General features: G+C 37.0%; 1 protein-coding gene across 1 annotated transcript in view; it reads right to left on the reverse strand.

The window, feature by feature from the left end:
- Nucleotides 1-21,747, reverse strand: part of LOC122791747 (intelectin-1a-like) — a 478,747-nt gene that overhangs the window by 352,657 nt on the left and 104,343 nt on the right. Inside the window, exon 3 of the mRNA XM_044059659.1 lies at nucleotides 4,999-5,163. Coding sequence (XP_043915594.1) covers nucleotides 4,999-5,163 — 165 coding nt within the window. The remainder of the gene's footprint in view (nucleotides 1-4,998; nucleotides 5,164-21,747) is intronic.

The raw sequence follows: 21,747 nt of genomic DNA on the forward strand, positions 1-21,747 counted from the left end.
GAAAAACAACAAAAACAAAGTATAACAGACTTAATCTAATTATATTAAAATGGCACATCCAAAAAGTATGATATTAGACTTCAAGGCAAGTTTTTGCCTGTTGAAATTCCAAGAACCACAACTGTGATTGGAATAGCATGGCTGTTATTTTGACAATGGGAGAATATACACTAAACATGAGGGTGTGATATTTCACAGTATCCCAATACTACTAGGTTATATGACCTTAGATTTAAGTAGGGGAAAAACGGATGGAGTGGGAGCAAATTCCTCCTACTTAAATGCTTTAATGATGTAGCAGCAAAATTCAGAATTCGATGTTTGGGGACAGAATTAAAGTTAATTTTGGGACCCTCAGTTTTAGTCTCACAATTGTGATAGGGATTCCAGGCAGGCATATGAGCAGACAAACGGATTGATACATGTGTCAACTGCATGGCTAATATCCAAGTCAAGAAAAAAAATGATGCTACTTTGCAAAACCTCTAAGTTCAGTTTTGGCTACAGAAGGTGACACAAAAAGGTAAGAAAGCAATAGTCTGATTTGAATAGGCCCCAGTAAATTGCATTAATGGTACCAGGTACAGTGGCAGGAAAAGAGCATGTCACCTATTTACTTCACAAAACCCATGTAAAGTGTTTGAAATGTCACTGTCAGTGTTGGTATACGAGGATAGTTCTATGACTGAAATTACCACTAGGTCTGTTGGTATACAAGGATAAAGATGTTACTATGACCCATATTACTACATTCTCTTAGGAATGTTCTGACTATGACCCATATTACTGCAGTCTTTGTTGGTGTACATGGATAAACTCCTAAGACCCAAATTACTGTCAGGTCTGTTGGTATATAAAGATAAAGTCCTGACTATGACCCAGATTATCACAATTTCTGTTGGTATACAGGGATAAGGTCTTAACTATGACCTAGATTATCACCATCTCTGTTGGTGTACATGGATAATGTCCTGACTATGACCCAGATTATCACCATCTCTGTTGGTATACAGGGATAATGTCCTGACTATGACCCAGATTATCACCATCTCTGTTGGTATACAGGGATAATGTCCTGACTATGACACAGATTATCACCATCTCTGTTGGTATACAGTGATAAAGTCCTGACTATGACCCACATTACCTCCAGGTCTGTTGGTATAAAAGGATAATGTCCTGACTATGACCCAGATTATAACCATCTCTGTTGGTATACAGGGATAAAGTCCTAACTATGACCCAGATTATCATCATCTCTGTTGGTATACAGGGATAAAGTCCTGACCAAGACCCACATTACCTCCATGTCTGTTAGTATACAGGGATAAAGTCCTGACTATGATACAGATTGCCACCATCGCTGTTGGTATACAGGCATAAAGTCCTGACTATGACCCAGATTATCATCATCTATGTTGGTATATAGGGATAATGTCCTGACTATGATACAGATTACCTCCAGGTCTGTTTGTATACAGGGATAAAGTCTTGACTATGATACAGACCATCATCATCTCTGTTGATATACATGGATAATGTCATGACTATGACCCAGATTATCACCATCTCTGTTGGTATACAGGGATAATGTCCTGACTATGACCCAGATTATCACCATCTCTGTTGGTATACAGTGATAAAGTCCTGACTATGACCCATATCACCTCCAGGTCTGTTGGTATAAAAGGATAATGTCCTGACTATGACCTAGATTATAGCCATCTCTGTTGGTATACAGGGATAAAGTCCTAACTATGACCCAGATTATCATCTTCTCTGTTGGTATACAGGGATAAAGTCCTGACCAAGACCCACATTACCTCCATGTCTGTTAGTATACAGGGATAAAGTCCTGACTATGATACAGATTGCCACCATCGCTGTTGGTATACAGGGATAAAATCCTGACTATGACCCAGATTATCATCATCTATGTTGGTATATAGGGATAATGTCCTGACTATGATACAGATTACCTCCAGGTCTGTTTGTATACAGGGATAAAGTCCTGACTATGATACAGACCATCATCATCTCTGTTGGTATACATGGATAATGTCCTGACTATGACTCAGATTATCACCATCTCTGTTGGTATACAGGGATAATGTCTTGACTATGACCCAGATTATCACCATCTCTGTTGGTATACAGGGATAATGTCCTGACTATGACCCAGATTATCACCATCTCTGTTGGTATACAGGGATAAAGTCCTGACTATGACCCAGATTACTTCCAGGTCTGTTGGTATGCAATGATAAAGTCCTGATTATAATACAGATTACCACCATCTCTGCTGGTATACAGGGATAATGTCTGGACTATGACTTACATTGACGCCAGGTCTGTTGGTATACAGGGATAAAGTCCTGACTAAGATACAGATTACCACCATCTCTGTTGGTATACAGAGATAAAGTCCTGACTATGATACAGATTATCATCATCTCTGTTGGTACACAGGTATAATGTCCTGACTATGACCCACATTACCTCCAGGTCTGTTGGTATACAGGGATAAAGTCCTGACTATGATACAGATTATCACCATCTCTGTTGGTATACAGGGATAATGTCCTGACTATGACCCACATTACCTCCAGGTCTGTTGGTATACAGGGATAAAGTCCTGACTATGACCCACATTACCTCCAGGTCTGTTGGTATACAGGGATAAAGTCCTGACTATGACCCACATTACCTCCATCTCTGTTGGTATACAGGGATAAAGTCCTGACTATGATACAAATTATCACCGTCTCTGTTAGTATACAGAGATAAAGTCCTGACTTTGACCCACATTACCTCCAGGTCTGTTGGTATACAGGGATAAAGACCTGACTATGATACAGATTGCCACCATATCTGTTGGTATACAGGGAAAATGTTCTGACTATTACCCACATTAACACCAGGTCTGTTGATATACAGGGATAATGTCCTGACTATGACTCACATTAACGCCAGGTCTGTTGGTATATAAGGATAAAGTCCTGACTATGATACAGATTACCACCATCTCTGTTGGTATACAGGAATAAAGTCTTGACTAATTCCCAGATTATCACCATCTCTGTTGGTATACAGGGATAATGTCCTGACTGTGGCCCAAATTATAAATCTTTAAATGACTTGTCCATCCTGCGGAATGGTTTGTCTCAAATAACTGGGTTCAAAATCATAGCAAATCTAAATACAAAAAAAATCATTATTGTAACCTTGGGAACCACATTGACAATACTTCCCTAACAGTTGGCCCTTTTGTTCATGATTTGGGAATTTATGTGGAAAGTGACCTAACCTTTGACAAACTTGTGTATGTTGTTGTAAGAGAGTCCTGTAACCACTTATAAACAAAGGGATTGTGTCTGGAACTAGGGATGTCATTGTTCCCCTTTACTTAGCCCTCATTAGGCTAATAAATCATTAAATATAATTTCTCCTTTGGCATGTATCTGTCTATTTGCATGCAACAACTGGAATGTCCACAGTGATACTTTATTAAAAGGATACAAGGCCTAAACTACATGTCGTATACAGACCGACTCAATGCTCTGTCATAATACTAGGTATCCTACATACTGCTAATAGGTGACTTTTGTCTGGAGTACAAGGCATCCTCCGACCCATTACTGATGGAATTACTGTACATCAGCAAGTGAGATGATATCAGGAATATTTGGTCTATGGATCTAAACCTCTTCTGCAACATCAATAGAATGGTTTGGAGGAACAGATATATTTTGCAGAGGATACCACTGCTATGGAACAGACTCCTAATCCACACAAAACACAGCTCATCCTTGTCCATTTTCAAGTGCAACTTAGACCTATGGATGGGAAACATAAAATTCACCCCAGGACTACCCTTGTACTATTTAGAGACAGATGCAACTCCTAAATTCTTTGGCGCATGGACATGTCTGAGAGGGTTTTATCTTGTTATTCATCTCTGTCCTTAACCAGGCCAGCATCTCCAGCAGCACAGCTGCTAATCAGACTCAGGTAATTTGGGTCATACTCAGGACTTTATCTCTGCATGCCACCAGAGGCAATGGTAATAGGATCATAGGGAAGTATTAGGCTAACTGCCCTTGCAGGCCATTTTAAGCCTGTCCAATTTTCCTTTTTGTTCTTTAAATAGCCTATCCTATTTGATTGTAGACTGGCTTTACCTATCCTGTGGTCGATAATTATATATTATCCCTAATGAAAATAACGTGTGTGTGTGTGTGTGTGTGTGTGTGTGTGTGTGTGTGTGTGTGTGTGTGTGTGTGTGTGTGTGTGTGTGTGTGTGTGTGTGTGTGTGTGTGTCTGTGTGTGTAAGATCTTAACTACAGTTTAGAGAATTTGTTTTCTTTTTTTTTGGTCCTCGGCTTACTTCAAAGGAAGTTTTTTGTTTGGTCCTCAGCTTAAGAAGACATTTTTTTTAGTTCTTAGCTTTCTGTTGAGGGAGTACCAGACTGGGGACTTCCTGAGGTACCAATTGACCTGGCTATGACACTGTTGCTACCTTTCTCTTTTATTAATGAATAGGTTAATCTCAATCAAGAGTGGCAAAAGTGGGCAGGGCCAATACTGTTAAGGATGTGGTGATTTGGGACATACATACACATGGACAGGGTCAGTACTGTTAAGGATGTAGTGGTTTAGTACATACGTAGACGTGGGCAGGGCCAATACTGTTAAGGATGTGGTGATTTGGGACATACATACACATGGACAGGGTCAGTACTGTTAAGGATGTAGTGGTTTAGTACATATGTAGACGTGGGCAGGGCCAATACTGTTAAGGATGTGGTGATTTGGGCATACATACACACGGGCAGGGTCAGTACTGTTAAGGATGTAGTGGTTTGATACCTACATAGAAATGGAATTGGGGGGGTTAGGAATGGATTGTTGTGTTGGAGGACAGAAGAATGGGGGGAACAAGATGATGTCACATGTTCTACTGGTTACCTGTGCAGTGACAGATCCAGCAAGACTCACCTTCCTTGATGCTGTATTTTTCCTTTAGCTCTTTACAGCTTTGTGCTACACACTTCTGATGTTGACTGCAGACAGTAGCAGGATCATTTGATGTTCCATCAGAACACTGAGAGAGACTCATGAGGAGGGCACGTTTGTCAATTTCCAGCATACACTGTTTGGTATCTGAAAAGGAAAAAAAAAAAAAAAAAAAAATCACTGAGCTGCAATGAAATGTTAAGCTTGAATGGCAATGATCCAATGCTCAAGATAATGAACACTGCATTTAGAAGGAAGAAAGGCCCTTCCCAAAGAACGATCATTATGTTTCAGAACTCCTGCCCAGATGTGGTGATCACGAAAATCTTTCCAGCAGCAAGCACAGACAGTATAAAGAGTCACAAGTAAAGCTGTTCACAATAGTGCCTGAATACAAACAGATGGAAGACCACTAACACATTCTAAGTGACAGGCAATTGTCAGTCAGTCGGTTCTTTATATAGTGTTTTTTCAGTCGGTTCTTTATATGGTGCTTTTTCCAAACATCTTTATATTCACAATGCAACAACAGGTTGTAGCGCAACTTAATGCATGGTGATAGCAGGAGGACACCTGCACCCCAGAACAGCCTGACAAAATGCCAGAAGAAATTTCCCTTCCCACAATGCCATGGTTCTTTAACTTCCAATTGGCCACAGTAAGCAGTAACAAAATGACAGGTAGAGGGAGTGTACTTAGGACTAGAATCCACAACTAATATTCATCAGAATTTTTTTTTAATTTTGGCATGCACGCAACTATGAAATATGCTTTATGTAGAAATGCAGATGCAAACGTTATTGACAGTAAGTACATTGTGAACTTTTCATTTTCCCGGCTCCTTTTTGGAAGTACAAAATGCAGCCCTAAAAGTTTAGTTGCTTCAAAAAAAACAAAAAAAACAAACAGATGAATTCTAATACTTACTATTATATATTTAAAGCATGTTTGCAGGGGCTTTGCACCCCACGCATTTAGCAGTGTAGGAGACTATACCCCCACCGTGTTTTTCATATCTATATAAAACTTCAGTGTAGCTCAGAGTGTGGGTAGGGAGGACTCTGAGGTACTGCAACCTCTGATTTAGCACATGAATCCAAATTCTAACTTGCAATTCCGATGTTTTAAAAACTACAATTATACTCATTGGAATAAGATCCTATTTCTCCACCTTTTCATATTCATAGTACCCCCTACTTCAAAGAAATTTGCAGCAGATGCTAAAATATATAAAAGTAAAAAAAAAAACAGAATCACTAGGATTAAAATTTCATTTGTTCACAAGATAGTAATTATAAAGACTACGTAGTAACAGACCGAATGAGGTTTGAGTTTCACCATTACTATTGTCGGTGATACACTGAGACACACATGCCCCAGCAGTAAAATACTGTCCACTGGTATGTGCCCTGGTAAAATACAAAATCATTATTTTATTTATTTATTATTTATTTTATTTTATTTTTGGAATACAAGCCTTGCTGGCTTGCCCTGCTGCATCACCTGACTTCTACTCCCACCAATATGACATGGTTTCCCACAATTCCCAAAGCACCTGAGTTCTACTGTTCTCATCACCTGACTTCTACTTCCTCTACCACAATTCCAAAAAGCCCGCCACCTCACCTCTTTGACTTCTTGACTGTGATTCCAAACAGACCACAATTCGGGCACTCTATATTACTTCTTCTGCTTCTGTGACACTGCATTACAAAATAGGCTAGGATGGACTTATTTTGCAGGAAGAAAACCCACAATTTCAAAACATTGAGAAAACCCTCAAATTAACATTTTACATGACAATAAAGTAGGAGTTGCTTGCATTTATAATGGCAGTGGTTACAAACTTGATACATAGTGTGTATATTTTTTGTAGATAGGATCACAAACCTTGTTTCTGAGCACTGTCTGGTTAAGTGACTTGATCAAAGTCACACAGTAGCCAAATGGAGGTAGGCAGAGTCTAACCCTATACCCGTGACTCAGGAAAAAGTTCATTAAGAGCTCTTATCCTTAATCCTCTGCTTTAATTGCCAAACCTTGGTAAACTTCATTTTGTGATAAATCACTATGGATTTTAAAGTCAGCAATATTAGTAAACAGTTTCATACTTGTTGTTCGAAAAAATGCATGCTGATGCAAAAAGCTGTTTTGTTAACTATTTATGTAAAATATAGTAGTCTACCTTATGCCTGTCTGATTTTACTTTATGTCCTGACTTTCATCAACTTCTTTTTTTGGTAAATCAGCAGTGTCCAAAGCTTTTGCCCTTGGTGCTGAAAGATCAGAAGGCTGTGGGTTCTTTTCTCACAACAGTTATGTGGCTAGTGCAGCATAAGAGGGGTGCTACATTCCTGAGTGAGCCCTCCATTGGATAAAGCATATTACTGAAGTCATATCTCCCTGAGTTGATGGTAGCTCAGGTGGATGCAAAATCTTCCATGGCACTTAATGAAAAAAAGAGTAGGGGTAGTTACTCGTAATCCTGGCCAAATGTCTCCGATTCCATATATGTAACATCTCAGGTCTCCCCTGAAAAGAGAACACTGGCCTAAATAGACTAATGCAATTAGCAAAGAATAAATTAAGTATATATATATATATATATATATATATATATATATATATATATATATATACACACACACACACATCACTTAAAATTACAGTCAGTCATTAATATCAATCAAGAGTTCCATTGCTCAGAAAATACATGTCAATGCAACATCTGTTGGCTTGTTAACTTTTAAGTGAACTACAGTTATCTTGAGGCTCTAAGCTGTTGATGAACTGCTTCCTACAGTGAAAAGTACAGGGTTTGAATCTTTCAAGTCACTTAACCAGGCTGTGCCCCTAAAAATGACACTTTTGCAAAGTGGATTTTCTTGGTTAACAAATATATAAAATAAAATATTTAAAAAATTGCCCCCCCCCCCCCCAACATTTTTGGCTTTGTCCAAAATTGAGCAAAAAAGATAGTATATAATTTCATCTTTTCCTTGAAAAATGTTGGCTTTCCTGTGAGTTATTATGGATTGCAACCACTAAGTAATGATAGGCATGTGACATTCAGACTCTGTTTCCTTCAAAAAATGCTTGTTAATGTTAAATATTTTGTTCTTTGCTATATTAGAACAATATTTAATATCTATTCCTGATTTTGTTTTTTTTTGTTTTTTTTTTTCCTTGATTCTTGAGCTAAGAAATTGAAAAGGCAGAAGCAAGTTACAAAGGGTTTGCATTGTATGGTTTTGACAGCAGTGAGTTGAGATACATGTCTGGGCCATTACTTATTAACATATTCATTCACTTGATCTTAAGCAGATACCTGAGGTGTAAAGTCGTACAGGTGGCTATAATTAATGTATGTGCTTGTGTGTGTGTGTGTGTGTGTGTGTGTGTGTGTGTGTGTGTGTGTGTGCGCGTGCGTGTGTGTGTGTGTGTGTGTGTGTGTGTGTGTGTGTGTGTGTGTGTGTGTGTGTGTGTGTGTGTGTGTGTGCATGTGTGTGCGTGCGTGTGTGTGTATATGTGTGTGTGTGTGTGTGTGTGTGTGTGTGTGTGTGTGTGTGTGTGCGTGTGTGTGTGAGAGAGAAAGAAAGAGAGAGCATAGAGGCATAATTCTCAACTGCCACTGATCTTTTCCTCTTATTAATGATCTGTGCCTTGTAAAATGTGTGACTTTCTGTGAAAATGCTGTGGACTGCAGTGACTAAATAATAGCAAACATAAGTTTCAGACTTCATACCCTTCAGAAAATGCTTGATAACACAAAACAAGTATACTAACAAATTTATTTGTATACAACACCAATATTTAAAATCCTGTTCCTGATTTTTGGCCATTTGTCTGCCATTATTTTTTGGCTTTGTCCCTGATTCTTCAGTTTAGAGTCTGAGAGATGTGGGATGGCTCCCAGTAGCAGCTCCTGCAGTCATGAAGCAGTGACTTCAAATACATTGCTGTGGCTATTTTTTTACCACATTTGGTTATCTCAGCTGGTAGTCAAAAGTGGCTGTCTGATTTGGTATGGGGAGTCAGCATAGATCCTAATTGTACCTTATTAACGTTCTTCAGTTTATGAATCTGAGTGGTAAAACTTCTATGGTGTTACATATTCTCTTTATGACTTTTTAACAAATAGCCATTGATAAGTAATACTGAATCACATTAGTTTGTCAAAACAACATTTTGTAAGTATTTACAATTATTTTATTTATCATTCTGTGTGCTTCCTCTAAAATGTTCTCAGTTGTTGTTGTGTCTTTCGGCTTATCCCAGTTAGGGGTCGGCACAGTGGAACTCCGGTCCGCTAATGTTTGGTAGTGGATTTTTACGTGCCGAGTTACCAGCCCTGACGCACAACCTTCAACGAAGGCACGCCCATTCACGTATGCCTCCACACAGAAGACGCTCTAGCTGAGAATTGAACAGGACAACGTCTTGCTGTGAGGTGACAACGCTACCACAGCACCACTACTGCGGGTGTAAAATGTTCTCAGTACAATGTTTAATATTTTCCCATTTTATTCACCATTCTGTGAGCTTCCTTTAAAAAGTTCTCAGTAAAATGTTCAATATTTTGCTTTTTGTTCCATATTGTTAGAGATAATGTTCCATTCCATATCTTGGTGATTAAAGATTGAAAAATATTGGATATTTTCAGTGGAAGAAAGCAAATTGCAGGCTGAAGCTGATACCATTAAATTGACTGTTGTCATGCCTTGGTAAAAAGGGTGGACTGAGCTTAGTGTTTGAAAGCTCTAAGTTAAAGTACATTTCTGTGATTATTTTTTTTTTTCTTTTTTTCTTTTTTTCTATCAGAAAACCAGATAGATCTATAGGCAGTGGTAACAATACAAACTACACACAGCACAAATACAGTTTGTATTTATTTCTTATTTTAACTTTTATGACAGTCAACACTGGGGGTCTGATTTTCATTTTCATCTCAAGAAACACCAGATACAGACTGTTTATATTATTTCTGGTGGTAAGTAATATAAAATAAATAGCAATTGTAGGATTTCATCTGAATTATTATTGATGTGGTTTGCTGGGCAGAAACAATAGCTGACAAATGGCAATGCAGCCATTTTATATTTATATGATTCCTTCAAAGTCAGTGGTAGCAGTGCTTTTAAGGTACTGACATATGACTTCTAATATACAGCCTCTAAATCCAGTATTAGAGAGGGCTTTTATTGCCACAACCTGTCACTATGCCTGATTTACACTTAGAGGCTATTCAACCTCTAATGTCCAGAATATATCTGTACAAAGTTCTCATGTCAAAATATCTGACTGATTTGCAAATAAATCTCAATAACAGACAAACGTACAGCCTTTCAATGAAGGGCCTCATTGGGTGTAGTTAATGTGCATTTACTGCCACATTCTGACATTTAGCATTGCACTTGATTTTTATTAGGAGTTCTGCAATGAAGTTCTGCTCTGTGCTCTGAGAACAATAATGTCCAAAATATGACTTCACTGAGTTATCTTTATGTCAGAAGTAAAAATCCAATTTACTTCTCCTAAAGAGAGAAGTTTTGTCACTGGACTTATGACCCCTCCCCAATTTAGACTCATAGACAGTGAACTGCATTACAAGACAATAATGCTGCGTGTGTGTCTTACAAATAAAGCAACCTGCTAAGTGTATTTGGTTTCTGAGTGTTACTGTTTTATCATGAAAATTTTACTATAATATTTTGTACTGTTAAAGAGAAATTATTCTCATCAACATCAGAAGTCTTGTGTAGCTATTTGGATGGTCTGCTTTATATATATATATATATATATATATATATATATATATATATATATATATATATATATATATATATATATATATATATATATATATATAGGTCTACTTCAAAAGCACAAAAGCCCAGAAGATTGAAAGCCAGAACACTGAAACCAGATGTACGAAACCGCATAACACCGAAAGACCAGAAGCACAAAATTCAAAATCCCAACATTACGGGATTTTGAGTTAGTGCTTCTGGTGTTACAGTGCAGGTAAGTATGGATGTGTAAGTATATTTCTGAGGGGTATTGGTTTGTGTAAGTGTGTGTTGTGACTGTGGTGTGTGTGTGTGTGTGTGTGTGTGTGTGTGTGTGTGTGTGTGTGTGTGTGTGTGTGTGTGTGAGGGACTGTAATGTGTGCGTGTGAGTTTGCCTAGTGTGTCTGTGCGATCTCAGAGTTAGAATATTAAAGTAGGGGGGGTGTGGGGGGTGCAGGGGGTCTTGCCCCCCTGCCTATCTCTATTGTAGGATGTTGTGTTAGGGTGTTTGGGGCAGTTGTGTGTGTGTGTGTGTTTTGTATGTGTTTTACTGTTTCGTGATTTTGAGTTTCGTTGTTGTGAGTGTTCGGTGTTATGTGGTTTCATGCATGTGGTCTCGGTGTTTTGGGTTTCGTTGTAATGGGCTTTCATTTTTGTGTAGTAGATCCATATATATATATATATATATATATATATATATATATATATATATATATCAAATAACAGAAGTACGAACCCATTTCAGAGATAGTGCATTTAACCGAAAGTGCACTTTCATGAACTACACTTTCCCGAACACTGTCTCACAGAACAGGATATAAAAAAAACAACAACACTGCATCACCGAAGCACCGTACAGTAGGGATAAGCAAGCATACCAGTATCCCCACTGTAGTGCGATCTTGGAGTTAGTATATATAAGTAGCTGGGATGTGGGAGGCCCATGGGGGCTTTCCACACACACATACATATATATATATATATATATATATATATATATATATATATATATATATATATATATATACACACACACACACACACACATATAGGAGTCTTTCAAACTGACAAACTCTGTATTTATCAGAATCAAATAATTTCAGTATTATTATATAATGAGAACCAAAAATTCTTTTTTCTAAGAAAAAATAGTACTTTCTGTCATTTTTATGTGCTATAGCAAAAGACGTATATTTGCACAGTTTAAGAAGCATGTTCATATTTGAGAGTTTCTTTCCTACCCTCCATAAAAGGTGCTAACCTATACAAAACATCTAAAATAATATCTTTCTCAGCACTCTAAACTTCTTGGCCCCCTTCAGGAAAATTAGAATTAAATCTAACTTTGCTCCTTGGATAACTCAAGACACTAACTCCCTCATGCACAAGAGAGATAATGCCTGGAAACAGTGGCAAAAAACAAATTGCCTTTCAATCTTCAGTGCTACAGAGAACTATGTAATTTAACTAGAAAACAAGTCAACCCTGACCAAAAAAAAAACACTCTAACCCCCCAAAATGCTGGAATACTGTCAAAAAGCTAGTATACTCACATAAAACACCAAATCCCAAAGGGAACAGAGATTTTCCAAAACCAAAAAACTCAAGTCAGGAAGCAAATGGATTAAGCTGCTTTTTTCTTTTGCATTGTGTGTCAGCTAGGGCATTAGTTGACTTCATATTTTTAATGTCAGCATTGTGCTCCCTAATTCTGTCCTTAAATTGCCTGCTGGTCTTACCAACATAAAAGGCAGAACAATTATAACACATCCATATAAATTAAATTCACACTGTTACAATTAAAGTGACCATGGAAGTAAAACTTTCTCCCATTGATAAATGCAGTACCACCTGTCTCGCAAATATATGCACATGTATTGCATCTACCACATTTAAAATTACCAGGCGCTCTACTGCTTTGATGTAAATCAATATGAGCTCTCATTTCCAAAATTTCTTTAAAACATCTGTCTCTTCTGTATACATTTCTGGGGGGGGTCCCCCTACCTTATCTACAAGGGAACCGTCAGCCACTAACATCCTCAAGTTTTTAGGATGATACGGGCAACCCATTCAGCATCTTGGTTAAAGGTGGTGATGAACAACAAATCGTTCCCTATTTTCCTTCTTGTATCAACCTGGTAGTTTCATGGCATATGCTAAAACCATTGCCATTATCATGGTCCACATTCTGTGGCATGCTAAAACCATTGCCATTATCATGGTCCACATTCCGTGGCATGCTAAAACCATTGCCATTATCATGGTCCACATTCCCACTCAAAATGGCTCTGTAAAAACCCTTGGTTCTTTTATATCTAACCTCCTCTGCCAAAATTTTACAAAGAGCCTCAGGATAACCCCTTTTGGTAAATAACCTTGTCATGTACCCTAGTTCCAATAAAAAAATCTTGGTCCACTGATATCATTCTGGCAGCCCTTACATATGGTCCTTTGACAATGCATTTTTTTTCTGATGATAAGGGTGCTAACTACCAAATTATAAATAAGAATTGGAAAATGTAGGTTTCCTGAAGATGTTAGATTTCAAGATGTTATTACTATTAGCAATAGTTAAGCTAACATCCAGGTACAAAATGTTAACCCTACTGTACTCATGGGTGGATTTGAAGAACTCAACTGTGTGGTTTACATACTGCAAAAAGTATTTTAATGTCTCTTCGTCTCCTTCCCACACAATAAAAATATCATCCAAGAATCTGGTGTAACGCCTTATATAAGGCAAAAATTCACTGGGGAAAATATGTTCTTGCTCCTAGTAAAACATAACTAAATTTGCATATATGGGGGTGCAAGCTGCCTCCATAGCTACACCAGTCACTTGTTTGAGATATTGTCCTTCAAAATGTAGAAAATTATTGTTTAATACTACCTTCATTAATGTAGTAAGGACATTAACTTCATCCTGATCAAAAAGGATGGTCCTACCCAGTTGCACCCCTAGCAATTCTATCCCAATTTCATGGGGTATTACTGAGAATAAGTTACATATGTCTATAGTATCTAAATATGCATGCTCAGTAATAGTAACTCTGTTCAAATGTTCTAAAAATTGCCAAGTATCCTTTGCAATATAAGAGAAGGCACCCAGCCCCTTTTGCAAGTGATGGTCGAAATATTTACTAATAAAGCAAGTCTTGGCACTTTTGGCATCCACAATGGGCCTGAATTGCAAAAATTGAAGGCCCTTGTGGATTTTTGGGATACCAGGAATGTTCGGTATAACTGGGTAGTCGTTTTCTAGATAATGATACTCATTTTCATTTATTTGCCCCGATATAACGTGTCTTCTATCAGCGGGTCTCATTTTCTGTAGGCTATATGTATTTCATTGACATTGCTTTCGCAATATGTGTCTTCAGATATCAAAGTATTTATCTTATCTGAATAAACATTACTATCAAGAATCACAACTCCACTACCCTTGTCGAGTTTCATTATCTGGATACTGGCATCCCTGGCCAATCCCAACAATAAATCATTTTCCTCATGTGAGAGGTTGTCAGATAGTTTGTATGGTCTCTATCTATAATCTTCCCTTATATCCATTTCACAGACCTTCTCATATGCCCCAATGGTTCCATTCAGGTGGGGATTAAAGTAGCTAAGTCTCTTCAATACCTTGCCTGGTTCTTCATGACTTGCCCCATTAAACCATGCCTTTAAGTTAATTCCCCATGTAAAAACTTCAAATCTATTAGGATATTCACCAAATCACCCCGCCTGCATAGCACAAACGTGAATCCCTTTGCTAATAAATCAGCACGTGTTGTATTAATGCAATTCTTGGAATAATTATAAACTTTATAGTCACCTCCTGAATTGACTATAATATGTGGACGATTACTGTCACATGTGCTGTTTGCTTCGGCCATGACATTAAGCAGCACACTAATGTCTATCTGTCCACTATCACTGGATGGATTCATATTCGTGTAAATACAGCTGTTCAAAATATCAGGCCCACCACCAGTAGTAGCTTCAACAATATCTTCAGCGTTAACATTTAAGTCCTGAACTGAATATAAACTCAAATTACTATCAGAAATTGCATCATTACTCTCCAGACAACTTTCAGCATTGACAACGTTAACTGTGTTCAGTCTGCCCATCGCTGCCATGGGTCCCCATACCATTGTTTAACATTTGAACAAAAGGAGTACTTTGGCTGGACCAACATGGCAACAAAATATTAATTTTGATAGAAGCTAATTATTTCTGATTTGTTGTTCACCCAGAGCTTTCAGGATGTCACTTCAACTGTGGCAATCATCTACAGCCAAGGTTTACACCACCAGGTGGCTAGCCCTGCCATAGATATCATATTGCAAAATACAAGCACTAATAATTATTATGGAAATGCAGGGCTAGGCTTCTTAAGATCCTCATAGATCAACAGCCTAGTAAGTGTCTATGAATCCAAATCAGTTAAAGTCTCTTTTCCATCTCTTCGTGTGTGTGTGTGTGTGTGTGTGTGTGTGTGTGTGTGTGTGTGTGTGTGCGTGTGTGTGTGTGTGTCAGACAGACAGCAGTGAGTATAAGGATTCCAGAACAGAGCTGGACACTTCCTGTCCATTGGTAGAGCTTAAATCTCTACTATTGTTTGTGTACCATAAAAAAAAAAAAACAGGAAAAGAGTCAAGCAGAGTTAAAATTGATGCACATTTGACAGACTACAAGGATGTGTGATTTGTCGTGACTCTCTTGCATTTTAAACTCAGATTACGTCCGATCTTACTTGTCCTGAGAAAAAACACAATATGTACCTTCAAAGGCAATGCTTGGTTATTACAAGAGATGAAGGTGAAAAGAGGGGATGGGGTGGTTTGGAAGGGTGGACTTTGGTGGATATATCTAATTAGTATAAGTAAATAGGTAGGATAACTTAAATATAAAAGTGAAGGAGAAAGAGGCTTTGGTATTATTGAGCAGTGGAGATATGAGACAAAACATGGTACAGTATTTCAAAACACTCTGCATGAATATTCTACATCCTACTTCAGCAGGAGCTGAAGATTAAATATAGGAGGTCTTAAACCCTGAGTGAAGTTGAAGACCAGCTCCCAGAAGCCACATGCAGGGTACTTCATCCTTTCTGTACCACCTTACTTAATATAACCTACTCCAAAGTTACAAAATCTTGGCATGGGGGTTTAAGTTTCTCAGAGAATGGATCTCAGTTTAATGGATCTCAATGACACATGCATGTAGTCTATGAAGTGTTTTAGGTTCTGGGTATCAAGTTCTGAAATAAATGCCAAATCTGAGGATAAGGAAAATAGAAAGTGCTCCAAAAGTCTACCATGACCAGCATAGTGAAGGACGAGGTTGAGAAAGATGCATTTTCCAAAAGTTGTTAAGAAGAATGTAACTTGTGAAAAATAGAAAACCAGTAGAACTTGCAGGGAGGGAATCCAAATGCTAATCAAGGATTTCTTTCAAAGGTTTGAGATGGATGTGCAAACTGATGCCACTTTAGACTTTCCAGTGAGTGCCTAGTTTAAGAAGCCATGGGTTTATGAGTTCAGAAATGGGGGGGGGGGGAGTATACTGCTTAAAGAATGTTGCATAGTGATTTCTGTATCTGATAGTTAGCAGACAGGATTAAGGTTGTGGGCTATTAATGATCTACTTCCTGCAGTTCAGGGTTTGACTCCATCTGGTTCTTTCTGCTTACTGATTGTACTACAGGGATTGCAGTGACTAGAATAAAAAGGCTGGTCTATCTCCTAGTAGCAAGCAATGAACCTACTGTGCAACTCTGAGCAAGTCATCTAACATCACAAAGTTCTCAGGCTGTGTCTGAAAAAGGTCAATCTAAATCAGTACTCTGCCTACTTAACAAATACAAATAAACAAAAAAAAAAAGATGGTTATGTCCCAACTGTAGCTAGGTCCAGTAATCAGAAATGGGTGCACTGCAGGAAAACCAACTTGCAATTCAGAAGTCAGAGATATTGACAGTGAGGCAGATATGCAACAAAGTGCCTATACTGTACAGAGATATGGGGCAATGTGAGACCAAAGGGATGGGGAAATAGTGCTGTCCTGCCTGAACTGGAATTCTCAAAGTGAAGAACAAATGTACAAGTATGTGCAAACATACATACATACATACAAATATTTCAATTATGGGCATTAATGCCCTTCTAGCCTGCCAATATACAGAGATGTTCCCATAATAAGTGTCCAGGCTGTTCTTAAAAATATTTAAACTAGCATTTGCTTTATTGTAATTTGGTAGTCTGTTCAATGCATTAGCTACTCTCTCAAAGAGCCAATTAGTACACTTCTTATTCCTTTAGAATCTTCTACAGAGGTTGTCTGATGATTCTCTTCGGCTTTTTGATAACCCCAAACATTCCCAGAGGTAGATGCTTTAAATGCCCTACATACCTGAACAAGTTCAGATATTGGAGTATTTCATAATAACTTAAATTTTCACATCTGTGGATGCCCTTGGTATACCCCCCTGTACTCTTTTCAATTTACTTACACTTGCTTTCTTATAAGGTATCCATACTGTTATTTCATGCTAAAGTTTGGGTCTAATATAATTAACAAACAATGCCTTCATCATTTCTGATTTCCTATACTTTATAAATAGTTTTATACACCCTGTATTTCTATAATGACTGGAAAAAACTCAAAGCAGGATTTACCTATATAACCAGGTCCTTAAATAAATCTACAGTTTCAATCACTGTGTGCAGTATTATTCACCTTTCAATTTATGTCTCCCAAATCTCATGGGCTTAATTTTTGAAGTATTTATCAGCATATTATTATCTTGTGTTCAAATGGTCAATTTTGCAGACATGCCTACCTGTAACACAGGTAATCAGTTTACTGAATTTCAGGTCATCTGCATACAGACCGCAGAACACCCCAGATAAAAAATGATAGGTCTGAACGATACAATCTAAACAAGTACGGGTCTAGGACTAAACCCCATGGGACACACTGACTGTAACCAAGAATTTCACCTGTCCAACTGCTGTATGATACTTGCAGTGTTCTGTTTGTAAGCCATGCAGCTATCCTTCTTGTCAACAGTACATCAATACCTAACTGTTTTAATTTATTGATCAGTATTTTGTGTATGACCCTGTCAAATGCTGAAGTTAAATCGATATAAATTACATTGCAGCACAATTTTTCATTCATAGCTGTTATTATATTGTTATAGAACATCATGTTACAGGTGGTAATAGATCTGTTTTCAACATATGCATGCTGATATATGGTCTCAATCCCAACCTATCCAGTTCTGACAATAAGTTGTCCAATATTACCTTCTACAGCATGAAAGAAACTTAAGAGTCTGTATCACTCTGGGTTTGTCCTACTCTCATTTCTCTCATATGCAGGTTTAATAAGTGCATGTCTGCAGTATCGAGGAATCTCCCCATATTTATACAACCTAGTAAATAATAGATATAATGGCACCATAAGTTCCTGCTGAAGTGTTCTAAGGTCATTATAACTAATTCCATGTCCTTCCTGTGCTTCGTTTTGATCCAGTTTGCATAGTTCTTTTTCAATATAATCTAATTTGATTTCAGTATCTGAGGTTATCTGGATGTCACTAGGACAACTTATCACCCCCTTTGTGGAGCCAAACTGTTTTGCATAATATTTTGTAAATATATCTATAATCTGTTATGTCTGAGAATAAGTTTTAGAATCTATGTGCAGCTTATCATTTTGCATGTCTTTATTCCTTCCACATCTTATATATCTATAAAATAGTTTCCTTTCATGCTCAATATCTTTATACAAATTTTCTTCAAATTTTTCTTCATCTCATCACACACCTTGCTTAATTTGTTTGTCCAGCTTGTTTATTTCAGTTTTCAAAGCTGTAGCTCGACCACTTTTTTTATTTCTTATATTGTTTGTCTCTCACCTTCATCAGGTATCCTGATCTTATGGAAATATATCCGCTTGATGTTGTATGCCTAGATCCTGATGTTACCACAAAAAAACTGGAAAACTGTGGTCTAAGCATAAAATGCCAACCAGACAAATAAAGTAAAGTACTATGAGGATGCAGGAAACCATGACCACGTACAGAATTGTATAGTACATCTCTTTTTATTTTTAAGTTAGATTTTAAATATAAAGACATTAAATACTCATAACTGATTACACAGCCTTCTCCACACAATTATTTTTATTTTTATTTTTATTAACCTGTTGGCTTTTTAACACACATTTTTTAACATGTATCTTTTTGGATATGTACTATTTTACATAATTGTTATGTATTATGTTTATATATTACTAGTACTGGTTTGAGGACATGCTGATTCAATTGCTTAATTGTTTTATTGCTTGATTTTATTAGCTTAATTGGTGGTAGTATATATGTAGTGGTGAATGGGATTGTTAATGTGGATCTGAGGAAGTCTCAGTTGTATAGATGAAAAAAGTGGTGAAACAGTTAAGCATTTAATTTATTATTCCAGTTACTGTATTATTATTAAAGTTTATTGCCAGTATTCCTATTTTTTGTACATGGTTATAGTTTCCTGCATCCTCACAGTGCTTTACTTCATTTGCTAGATCCTGATATTAAATATTTTTAATTTTTTTGCAATTTCTCTTTTAAAACGTTCCACATTCCTTCCGCAGTTTTTCCAATGAATGTATCGCTCCAATTAGTTTTACACAGTGACTGTTTTGCTTCCACATGATCAGTAATTAATCTTCTGTGCATTGGTTTAGATTGCCATTTTGCAGAATTATCTAGCAACAAATGAACCTTTTTAACCCCATGATCACTACACATCAACAGTAGTAAAACTTGACATGAAGCACCAGTAATTTATTTAGGAACACAAACAATAGCTAGTATGTTCCATTCCATTGTTGTTCTTGAACACACATCATGAATAATTTCCTTACTAATGATGTTAAATCAATATTACTTCACTCTGTTTCTGGTAAATTTAAGTCTACAGCTACTGTTATTCTTCCATCCTGTGCTTCATATAAGAAATGTATGAATTCCTCTAGGTCATCAGCACTTGACTTTAGTGGTCTATATTGTCTTTGTTGTCAGGTCCTAAAATGGAATAAAGGGAAAATAAAAGGATAAGTAGGTAGTCAAAGTGCTATTGTGTGTAGGCTGTTTCAGTGGAGCACAGAACCAGAAGGACTGACCCTTGTTATTGGAAATAAAGGATGGGGGAGGGAAACGTGTAGGTCATAAACTCACAGTCATTAAAAGCAAAGAATTGTATGTTTACAGCATCAGATACTCTTAAAGTACAGGATTTGAGAAAGGAATCAGGAAAATCAATCATCAGGAATGAGGATGGAGGAAGAAAACTCACAAAATCATAATGCTAATATCTCCACAGCAGAAAGGCTAGTAAGAAAGTAGATGAAAATGTCAGAGTATAAGAAACTATAGAGGCGTGGTGGGCAGGACAAGCCTTACAGACATATGCATAGACTGAGCCACCATGCCAGATGTTAAGAAAACTGAACAACTTTCAGCTACTTGGTCGTTAAATTTTATCCTCTGGTTTTGGTATGGTAGTATACTTGTGAGGCATTTTAATAGCTGGGTTTAGGATTGCAATTGTTAAATTAGGGAGGAAACAGCAGAGCTGCTTTGGCATTTATAAATTTCAGCAAGTTAATAATTACCAGTTTTAAATGGCTTCTGCATTTAGCTCTTAGACTATAAAACATAAAACTTTTAGCTACATTATACCATTTGGTGCAAACTGATAGTATAAAGTACCACATTTAACATTTGTTGAGTGTTAGTCCAGAAGAACAGCTTTAAAATAGATTGCATATTAGCCAGGTAACTGAAAACAAGTGTTATAACTTATGTAGCTCCAGTCTGTGAAGAGTAATCATGTATAGTATAAAACACATTATTACAAATGATACCACATTGGACATGCACACTTTTCAATTGATTATTTGAAATGTGTTACTTGCCGAACTGCTGTTGTAAAGCAGCACTAATATGAAGCTGATGGAATGGAAGTGCATGAGGTGAATAAATCAGATTCCAAAGTACAACTATTAGTATTTTGGGATAAGTAAAGAATTGCTAGAAGCATATCATACGTTTCAGTTTTACAATGATGAGCAAAACATGGCTTAAGGGAAATGAGTAAAGCTTGGGACTAACTATATTCCAAAGGGAAACGTTAATTATGAAGGTGCAGATTCCTGTATCTTCTGCACACTGATGAATATCTTAATTCAGTAAAATAAAGAAATGGAAACAGTCTCATAGAAATTCATATTTTAGAAGCATTAATAATATAATACAGATGCATTTGCTGCAGAACAAGTGAGACAGGAGACAAGATTTGATTCCAGAAATTATGTCAGAAGAATGCAGGCTTCTAAGATTATTATTAAACAGACAGAATAACTGTATGAAGAAATACTGTTAAGCAGAAAAACTAGCAAATTCAAACCACCCAAGTCATGAGAATAACTATAAAGAAATTACAACAAGATCAAAAAGTAGTATTTATTATTTATTTACTGGCATTTGTTGACCAGGAAAGTCCATCTAAGCAACATACCTTTTCAGCGGAGGCCTGGGGAGAAAACCTCCATTATATAGATGTCATGGATATTACTTGCATTGTTTCATTATTTGTAGTTAGTTTCATTCATGAGCAAGACTTCCATTATTCATTGTCATCTGGCACATTATTTACAAATGGTTTCAATTAAAAAATAACAGTTACATGGATTTTATATGAATATTTTTAAACACAGAGAGGTACATGCAGTGCAATGTCATCAGTATGCAGAGAGCGTCAGGTTTATATAAGAATATTTGTTACTATAAAGACTTCTTCAAAACCTAGGACATAGGAAGATAAGATAAAGACTTAGAGCAGCCCAAAGAAAGGAAGGGGGGGTGGAAGCACAA

Source organism: Protopterus annectens, chromosome 17.part0 (assembly GCF_019279795.1).
Source record: "Protopterus annectens isolate FY-2018-M chromosome 17.part0, PAN1.0, whole genome shotgun sequence".
Lineage (NCBI taxonomy): Eukaryota > Metazoa > Chordata > Ceratodontiformes > Protopteridae > Protopterus > Protopterus annectens.